Here is a 10,943-nt window from a genome sequence, read left to right as displayed (position 1 = left end):
ACATTTTGTTTAGACCTTTTACTTTAAAAAAGGGAATAGGATTTACAATTTATAAAATTTTGATATTTTGACCATTTACATGCATAATCTTGGTCTTTAGAAGCTCAAAGGTTATTGATCTACGATGTCCATTCATACTTTTATCTATGATGTCCGACATATATTTTCGCTTTTACAAACGTCCCAAAACAGCAATTTTCAACACTTTTAAGGCTTATATTCTCTTTTATTTGACCTCTGTTGACCTCTTGGCCGAAACACAAATTATTGTACCTTTCCAAAAATATTTTCATTTTTGTTGTGCGAATTGAACTTTAAACTTTACAGCTATTTGAAAATTCGACTTTTTACTACCGAATGTTAACACCTTTTAGTACCGAATGGTATCAAATTCGTGCGTCTTTTCACTACCGAACGGTAAACGGTTTAAACGATTTTTTCTACTATTGAACGTTTACATGCTTTTCTTTCCGGTAAGAAATCCCATTGTGACTTTAAAATGCAACGTTTTATCGATGTATCAGGTTGGATGCGCACTGCTTCGGTACCGTTATAACGGTTCTAGTTATATTATTGTTTTTGCACCAGACCATTGTGTGAGACTTTCCATTGAAATTATATGGAATAGAACACACTGGAAGAAGAGTATCCAGCAAGTATCTGCAATTAAAGAGCTAACACAGATACATGCTGACGTGGCCCCCACTTTTTGCGATAGTGCCCCTTCCTTTTACATGCGGACGTAGCCCCTACTTTTGGCAATAGTTCAAGCATGTCAGAGAGAATTGATGGTGACCCGCGTCCAGGATAATCTTCAACAGCAACTATTCCGGAAAACATTACCCGGGTGCATTATACATGGTGATCGAGTTGAACGACGATTGACCACTCATATTTTCAGTGCTATGGGCATCTTTCATATAAGGAATGAGCACACCAAACCAACATCTTGAGACTGCTGCAAAAGTGATGACTTAAATCTTTTGGTTTCCCTTTGCTATTCTGTTGATTGATTATCTTGAAAAAGGGCAGACTATCGATGGATATATTATGGTAACCTACAACCTAAAGCTAAGAGACGGTGAATGTGCTGTGAAGGAGGGCCTGTTCACAAATCATGCCATTGACAATTCCCCAAATTGAAAAAGAAACTAATCGGTACCCAATATCTCCTGTGATTACTTTTTATTACACTTAACTTATATAAAAGAAATACAGTAATCTGATTGGATGACAAAACTAAATTTAAAATCAATTTTAGTGACGTAATTATCAGACACTGCTTCACCTATTGTCGTTATAGGACTGAGAGCTAAAGTGTTGCCTTGCTCACCCTACATCGACTTTTGATGCTTTGTTTTTACATTAATTTCATTGGAAATGGTTTTGTTTTGCACTTAAAAATTCGCATTGTGATCTTGAGTAAAATTCCCTGGCTATTTAAATCGCCATGATAGGGCGAAAAAATAAGTCCGTCTGCCTCTTGAAAAAATAAACGTAAAGGCCTTATATGTGACAGGTTTTTTTAACCGTTCAAAGTGGTTTTAATTCTCCAACTTTTGCCGCTTTTCTTTCCCGCTTTGGATAGAGAAGTTTGAGATCTGCCATAGTTTGTGGAAGTTGTTTTTCTCGTGTTTCTGGTAACCATATCACTAGAAAAGCTGATACTAAACAGAAAATACTAAATATCGCTCCTGGTCCCCATGGAATATGTTTGATCTAAAATTAGAAATATTACTTAATTTAGGTCTCAAAATATTCAGTTTGGTGAACATCTTGATATCACGAGAAAAGGAATAAAATGGTTTTACTTTCTTTCGTGTTACTACAAAAGGGTAAGATAGTGCACCACAGCCATATACGCCCACCATGGCATGCGGAAAGTAAATATTCAAGATTTTGGGACAAGGGCCATAACTCTTCTACTTACGGTAGAAAATAGCCCAAATTCGAACTTGATCTTCGTTTTATGAATATGTATACACATACCGAATTTCATTTCATTCCATCAAAAAAAACTAGTTTTTAGAGCGTTTACAAGCAAATGTTGACGGACGGACCGAGGGACCGACGGACCGAGGGACCGACGGACCTTCGTTTCATGAATATGTATGCACATACCGAATTTCATTTGATTCCTTCAAACACTCTAGTTTTTTAGAGCGTTTACGAGAAATTGATGTTGATAGAAGCACTTACTGTATAGAGGTTAAAGGGCGATAACTCCTCAAAACTGTCGTAAGAGGCCTAAATCTTGGAAAAGCCTTAAATTTAATCAGAAGTAAACTAAACTTTCTCAAACCTTTCGATTTGGGTCCAATAAAATCCATTTCAAGTTTCATCAAAATCGGATGAAAAGTAAGAGAGTAACAGCATATTCAAGATTTTGGGGCAAGGGCAATAACTCTGCTTCTAACGGTCGAAAATAGCTCAAATTCGAACTTGATCTTCGTTTTATGAATATGTATACACATACCGAATTTCATTTGATTCTATCAAAAAATCTACTTTTTAGAGAGTTTACAAACAAATGTTGACGAACGGACCGACCGACCGACCGACGGACGGACAGTGGTGCCGACAATATACGTCCACATAGAGAGATGTGGGCGTATAAAAAGGGAACATCGAAAGCTTTTCTTGTCTGAGTAATGATGGTGTGAAAATTAACATAAATTACCATTAGCCTTGAAAACGGTGCTATCATACCACCAGTTCTAGCTGCAACTGACGCCGAGCCAAGAGCAACATTCCTAAAGCAGAAAATTTATATTCATTTTCAAATATCCCAGATAGTAACGGTGCTTATTACATACGCTACAATTCATGTGTATCACTCGGGAAATGTACAGTGTACAGAAAAATTCTGAAAAAAATCTATCTGCTATAAAGCTTGAAGTGTAAATTCGGATAATCAAAGGTACATAGTTTGAATTATGTGCAGGGGAAATAGACTTGCATAGACTCTTTTGACTTTTATTTGATCTGATTTTGATAGCATCGATAGCTTTAGATTAAAAAAAATCATTGATGCTGAAATATACAATTTCTCGCTATTTTATACATTTCCAAACACCTTTCAATTTAGTCAACATCGACATAAGGCTACTTTATTTATCTAATAGCTTCGTGGAAAAGAACAAAATACGTGAACAAAATTTTCTAAATAGTTTCATCTTGTAATAAGTCATTACAATTTTTCTGCGCAATCGCAACTTACCTTACATTAGTAGGGTAGAGTTCTGGCGTGTAGAAAAAACAGACTGAAAATGCCCCCTCCGCTCCTATTATACCCAACAGACTAAATGTTGTTATGAATGCAGAGGTTGTGTGACCCGCTGTAAGAAGAAACAGTTTCAAAAATAAAATAGATGCTGGCATAACTCTTTTTATTTATATGTATTTAGTTATTAATATTTCTACTATACAATTTTTATTTCATTGGCTGTCTTCATTTGTCATAAAATAACCAGATAAAATGAGCGAATGGTTTGAAAAAAGAAAAGACCAGAGTAGATATCATTCTGTTTCGGCAAAAAAGCTTGTTAATAACCCGAATATCAAAAACTCTACTAACACGTGGTTGTGTTGATTATCGTTGCCAGCAATAGAAAAATACCAGTACTTAGATAAAACGTAATAGCAGTTTTCTTCCTACCAACTCTGAAACATAGAATTCAGACGACCAAGTAAGACATCATCAAATGGTCAATAGCGGCTTCGTGTGTCCCAATTTTCTAAATAGTTTGACACGATAATTTCTATATTAGATGTATGAATAATACCAACTAAATGAATTTCAGGTATTTAGATCAAATTAAAAACCAGCACCGACCTGTCTATGATACCCCAGAAAATTATAGCCGTAGGCAAACCCATGAGAGCATTTAAGAACACATTAAGATGAGGATCTCCTGACAAGCTAGTTGAAGTAAAAAACAGTCCAAAAAAGGTCATGGCAGCTGTACACCTAAAAAAAATCATTGAATGAATGCATTGCATTGCAAAAATAAATGGTTTGACAAAGTAAGTAAGACTATTTAAAAGAGATATGTACCCTCCCAATTCGCCATTAGCGAAAAAAATCCCACCTGAAAACTTGACAATTGACAGTTTCTAATTTTTCAATGGAGGCCGCCATTTTCAATCACTATCCTTACTCCGAATGTTACGATATCGTTTTGAATGGTGACGTATCGTCTGCAAGGTGAAGTTATTAGTTTTTAATGACGAGAGCATGAGATTGTGAAAGCAACTGTTAGCCGTGATGAACGCTGCTAAAATGATGTGCAGTAAATCATTATGGAGATATCAGTATTGCAATATTTAAAACTGCTGAATATTGCTCAAAGTCTCAAAGAACAAAAAAGATTCAATATTTACTGCAACTAAAACATGACCCGCAGTGCCAATGTACATTGTAGGCTATACTCTGAAACCGAAATTTCAAATACTACTTACCACATAAACCAAATAATGAAGGTATTCAAAGCCAATCTCTTCCTCTTAAATATATCCAATAAACTCAACCTCTTTGTTTTGGCACCACTGGAATCTCCGTTTTCCCGAAGTCCATGCCCAGGAATATCTGTAGATTCTTCTACTACTTTATTGAAAGCTTCTAGGACAAGCTCCCGATCTGCTTTACTCATTCTTATAGCTTTCTTTATATTTTTCAGTGCCAGTTGATATTTACCATTTCTCATTAACCATCGGAATGATTCGTCCATAAACCTATTTGAATTACAAGATGCAAAGTTTGTACAGTTTCCTACAGCTATAAAGTAGTTTTATCTCTCATTCAAGGGTTTGATAAGAATCTTTTAATCAGATCTAAGACTTATAGAAGATAGAAGATAACATACGCCCACTGGCAGCTGTCAGAAATGAGAACAGTTCTAACTAAAAAAAAAAGAATGTTCTCATATAAAACATAACGAAGTTAACGTTCAATCGATTTCCCTTCAAATAATCTTTTAAAATAAATAGTAATAATTCAAATACAACAAATAATTAAAGTCACATTAATCAAATCAGTATTAGATGTTGAAAGCCTGGAACAAACCTAATTGTACGTTTTGTTCTTCTCAATGGCATTTGATCATTATACGCACTTTAATGTTACCTACGTTCTATAATAAGTAGGCTATGGAGTGATAGTGTAAACCCAAACAAAATGTTTTATGATTAAAGTGCTTCTATCATTTCAACAAATTCGATGCGGTTCACTAAGTCAAGGGAAATAACCAAATCATGCATTAATTGCCAAAATCGAACATGATCGAGATCTTATCAATATAAATATGCATACCATGATTCATCATGGCAATTAACATTGCCGACTCCGATCTGTCGTGTCTACAAGAAATGTGGGCGGACGGGAAAGTACGTCCATGCACCCATGCGTGCTTATAAAAACGGATCATCTAATAGAGATGTAATTGAATCCAAAAAGTGTAATATTCTTTATGCTCGTGATTGGTTGACTTGATTTTTATCTTGGTAGTGATGATGAATGATGTAAAATACTTACAGAAATTGGACAATAACATGAAGAGCAGATGCTGTGTATGCCAACTGTAAATAACGCCAACTTTCAAATCTCATCAAGTAGCCTATACCAGTCATGAAGATCGAGGAGCATGTCAACATAATTCCACCAAATAAACAAATAACACGGCGATATCTAGTAGGAAACATTTCCGAGGCATATGTTGCATACGTCAGCACAATACCCTATAATGAATGAGAATGAAAAACGTTATTAAATTCGCAAAAGAAAATTAGGTAGGAGAGCCGACACTCGGAAGCACATTTCTTTCTTGCTTTTTATCAAAGGTATACATTACAAAATTCAATGGCCAACTATCAATATGGCAGGAAAATACCGAGATAAAAAAGTGTGTCTTCAATTCAGATTCCATTTTCATACAGTAGTGACTTCTTAATCATAGCTCACAGCCGTAATTTTAACACTGTGCTTGGCATATGTTAATTTTCTGTAGTCAGATTGCTAAAAGAAATATACTTTCCTGTTGAACAACACCTATTAGTAGTCTGAGGATAGCAAATACTAGATAATTCGGCGAAAATGCAATGGAAATCCCTATCACCAATAGTATGCTATGACTTAGCACGTGAACAGGTTTTCTACCAAATCTGTCTGAGAAATAGGGCAGTATGAGAGCACCTAGAGCTTGACCAAGTATTAATAAAGTCTGTGGAAGGTCGCTTAAAGCTTGTCTATCACAAACTAAGTCAAACTGAAATATATAATAATCATAATACAATTAGTCAATAATGTTCTTATTGTCAAATTAAATGCAATGATTGCAAGACTGTTTGTATACATTATATACATGTTTGACAATATTCCAACCTTCCGACTCTCACCGCTGATATCATCAACCTCGAGCTTGCCAGACACGCCATTGATTTAATGAGGATGTATGCTCATTGTTCTTAAAAATGGAGGAGGGGTGCTCTTCATTGTGAAAACAGTGAAGGGTCTGAGTTCAATTGTGAACTGAATGTCATAGCCGTTATTTCTGAGAGATTACGTTTAATAATAATATTGCTGTACCGATGCACAAATTGCTAAAAGAAACCACTGAAATAGAAATAAAAATACAACAAATGAATGCAAAAGACGTCGCCAGGGTTAGCTACTTACTTCCGAAACAAATGAAACATCTTTTCGTTCTGTGTACTGCATACCATAAATACACGGTAATGTTTGTAACTTAGAGTTATTATCGGTAGTGTGTATTACCCCTATACTACATTGATAGTAAGTTATATTGGAGCTTGGTGGTAGATCTATGCCATCAATTGTAAAATTGGTACCATCTGGTGGAGCAGCACAGTGATGTGGAACACTTTTACCTGGAAGTATGATAATAGGCCTATATCTTAACAGAAGGGATATTAAGATAATGTACTTCTGCAAACTCTTATTCAAGATCTGTAACAGAAAACGAACGACAAAAAGTTCTGAAAACCAAGCAATTAGAACAGATGCAAATAATTGCCAACTGGTAGCGCAGTCTAATTAAAATAAGACCAATTTTCGTTCCGTTTTTGTATTAGCTTTAATTTTTAATACAGCTACATTAGTAAGAGTCTAAAGACTGGCCTCTTAGACATTCGTCAAAAAAAACCTTTTGAAATTTGTGCAATGCACAAGCAGGTGTCATCAGATTAGGTCAACGAGATTAGTTTGAAGTGGCTATTTTAAAAAAAAAGCTAATAAAAAACGGAATGAAAGTTTCGTCTAATTTTATTTAGTCTGCTGATGTTGAAATTTAAATCCTTTATCGATTAAAGTTACCATTTCAGGCGAGCAGATATCTGTTTCTGGTCATTTGTGTTAAAAGCATGGTGGCAGCCAAACGTGGCTTTGTTGAAATGTTTGTGCCTTAGAGCTATTGAATTGGTTATTTATGTACCGTATTTATTGCATTTCTACTTTAACATGATACAACCTGTGCCAATGCTAATGGTTACAATGATATGATATATTCATGTTAAAAACTGTAAAAGATTGACAATTCTGATTGTAATGATGTAATCTTATCACCATCCATTGACGTGTCTTATGCAATGTGACCTTTGCAGAGGTTCTACTTTAGTAGAAAGTTTGATACTTCAAAGAGTTAGGTACCGTACATTGTGTTTGGAAAGAGTAGCAACAAAACTGGTCCTACCAATAAAAACCATATCTAAAAGTTGGAATGAAGCAGACAAATCACAAAGTAACATCAGGCAAAAGTGAAAAATCTGATATCTTGAATATCCACCCAGAGCTAATAGAACTCCATCAACACCCTCCGTCGTCTCCATAACGAGTATTTTTTTCAGAACACAACTTTATAAATCCAAATGTTAATGTATAGATGTTATTATCGTCGAGACCTCAGTGTTTAAGAAACTATTTGCATTTAAACTTTTAACTTGACTGTATTTATCTTGTGAGATACAAAGTTTTCATGTTGACCCCTTGTTACCATTAGCATACATAGCGAGAATTGGCCCCATTTAATGCATACTTGACCTACTTAGTTGGCTCAACTTTGAATGGACATGTCTATCCTACTAGGCCTATCTCCAGATTGTTTTGTGATGACATGATTTTGGAGAGATTAAAAACCATGGCTGGTCCCACGGGACTACACACGTTTGTAAATAAAGACATAAAAACAAAACCTACATGAAATATTTATTCAAAATCAGAATATAATTGTTTTACAGTTTATTAAAGTATCATAATAATAATGGCATACATCGAGCGTCTGCCCTATCGACTTAATCACACGTTGCCGTCCACGTTGTTCATAAATAAACAAGGTCTACCGTAAAAGATCGATTCAGCTGTACGGAAAGTGTCGAACATTCCTGAATGAGGCAATTGCCGAAAGTTACCGAATGTGCTTATAAATGCTTTACAATGCCAACGTCATAGTCCGTATTCAGAAAATAGTCCGTTTCAGTTTCATGCCACAAATCGTTCTAGGATGCCCTAAAAATGTGTTTGGTGTAATAGCAAGTTTCTTCGGTAGAATGCCTCCGTAATGTCGGGTAACGTAGAAGTTATCGAAACACTTTTATAAGTATTCTCCAGCTTTAATACTCCTTCAATTCAGTCTTTATAATATATTCTTTGTGTGTAGCCTATTCGTTATGGCTATTATCTATTTGTGAAGCATCAGAATATCAAACAAAGCAGATTGTGCAATATCGTTATGAATAATCATTAAAACTTCGTGAATGTAATCTTTTCATAACGTGACAATATTCTCTCTTATATCAGACAGGTGTTTCTTAAGACACGACCACCTGAAGCAATCAATAACCACTCGCGCTCTGTTGTTTTCAGGAAGTAATGAATTGTTAGTCTTGCAGCACCCATACGATGCAATAAATCAAATGTATATAATACATCACTCCATAGCCTATCCATTATAGAGCGTAGGTAACCTTAAAGTGCCAATTTATAATACCTTTCTGTGTTCAAATTGAAGAAGTTAGTTCCCGATTTGGCTCGCAAGCCGACGGTGCAAGGGAAATAACTCAGTGGTAATGTAATATCGATTTTTTAAAAGTGTCAGTTAAATAAGAGTATAGAGACAGTGTTTTCAGTAACAGTTGAAGTCAACGCACACAATATCTATAAGGATATAATTTGTAGCATTTATCTCAATGATATGGAATAACAAACCAGTTATCAAACATGTCGTGATTAACAAATGTGGATTTTACCATTTTTACCTTTGTGACCTATTGTGGGTGTCGCCATTAGGTTGTAATTTTATAGCTGATTAAATTGATAAATAATATTAGATATGAAAATCTATATTGGTATCAAAGATGGCGACGAAAGTAAGGTAAGTACTTTCAATTTCTATATAAATAATTCAAGTTTCTACTTTAACAAATTTAGTCAAATGACAAAAAAATAATAATTGTATAGATTATAACAATAGTATGATATGATATGATATGATATGATATGATATATAGAATCTACTGTTACAAACTATGTCATATGCTTATCGTGGTGAAGTTTTCTCATAATACGAATAGAAACTTTTAGGAAATCAAATTTGAATTGCAAGATTTTGTGGTGTCAAAAGTTCCAAAGAAAAATCAAAGTGTTGTCACTTCCTGCACCACCGACAATTTCGTTTTCCATCTCAGCTTAAAAGTATGTAGAATCAGGCTTTGGAACTCTCTGTTGAAATGGAAGTTGATTATTTTAAGACAATAAGACAACGCCCCTTGATACTCCTATCTAAGCTATCTAATATATCAAGACTATCAGTTTCTACACTATTTCTTTGAAATGTCTATAGCATAATATAATTATGATTATTATTTATTCATTGTTGTACCACCGATCAAGATTATTATCAATATCTGGAGTGGCACGCAAGTTATAATTGACACAGGGACTTTATTTGAAATTTAGGAGGTTGTGAAAGCACAGGTCGGTCATAAAAGAAAACACATTTTTATTTGATAGCCACATTGTTTGGGTATTCAAACCTTTTTGCAAAACTTTTTGGTACAAATTTTTAAAACAATTTTATTTGGCAGTAAATCCTACCAACCAAACAAAATCAACCTACAAATGATAGTTAAAGTCATTAAAATTATATTTTATAAACTATTTAGATGGTCAAAATGGGATGTCATTATTACCAACATTTTTGTCTTGGCCTATGGAACTCACAAGAAAAGACCTCTCTCGTAGAAGCATAAGCAAGTATGTTGTGATGCAGATTCTGCATTGAAATTTTAAATGGGAGATTCGTTTCGGCCAAATTGTAGGTTATGGCGAATGCATTAGTTTAGCAACTCTTTGCGGAACAATATACATGAAGTTATCTTCTTGTGGCCTTGACCAGTGCTTTTATAGGAAAGTATCTTCTATAACACCCAACACCAGCCTGATTACTTGATGTTTATTCCATCTAGTTGGTTCTTAGATTTGAATGCATCTTCTATATCTGTGACGTAGGACTGTCATTAGAAGAATCGTCTAGTTGACTTGACACAACTGTATGACATGCAGTAATTAATTAATTACAGGTGTAAAACGTCTGTTGCCTGAGGATTTTCATTTGATTCTAATTGGTTTGATTGATTAGCGAGAGTTACAGAGTAGAAATCTGACGTGTTAATTATAAGAGTAGGCTTATGGTATTTATATATTCTAAGTTTCAGAAGCATGTCCGTTTAGGTCTTTTATGGTCTTCCAATTATATCTGAAATAGAAACAGTGGATTATGGAATATTACTTGAAATGCTAGTCCGATTCAAATGTAGATTTAAATGTATCGTTTCTTTGAAGTAGCATCTGACGTTTAGGTCACCAATATACATGTAAACTGTTCTAAAGATTTGTAATGAAGTTTTGTGACAATATTGCCTGTTGAAACTGT

General features: G+C 34.6%; 1 protein-coding gene across 1 annotated transcript; it reads right to left on the bottom strand.

The window, feature by feature from the left end:
- Positions 1 to 1,171: 1,171 nt before the first annotated feature.
- Positions 1,172 to 7,946, bottom strand: LOTGIDRAFT_227962 (hypothetical protein). Its single transcript, XM_009045622.1, has 10 exons — positions 7,707 to 7,946; positions 6,674 to 6,885; positions 6,033 to 6,263; positions 5,534 to 5,736; positions 4,462 to 4,734; positions 3,836 to 3,970; positions 3,659 to 3,663; positions 3,221 to 3,338; positions 2,681 to 2,753; positions 1,172 to 1,719 (listed from the first exon to the last, which is right to left on the bottom strand). The coding sequence occupies exons 1-10, from the start codon at positions 7,840 to 7,842 to the stop codon at positions 1,534 to 1,536; spliced, it is 1,572 nt and encodes a 523-aa protein (XP_009043870.1). The 5' UTR covers positions 7,843 to 7,946; the 3' UTR covers positions 1,172 to 1,533.
- Between the last annotated feature and the right edge of the window lie 2,997 nt (positions 7,947 to 10,943).

Source organism: Lottia gigantea (assembly GCF_000327385.1).
Source record: "Lottia gigantea unplaced genomic scaffold LOTGIsca_1, whole genome shotgun sequence".
In the NCBI taxonomy this organism is placed as follows: Eukaryota; Metazoa; Mollusca; class Gastropoda; family Lottiidae; genus Lottia; species Lottia gigantea.
The sequence above is the reverse complement of the archived record's forward strand: the minus strand, read 5'-3'. Positions and strand labels throughout refer to the sequence as shown.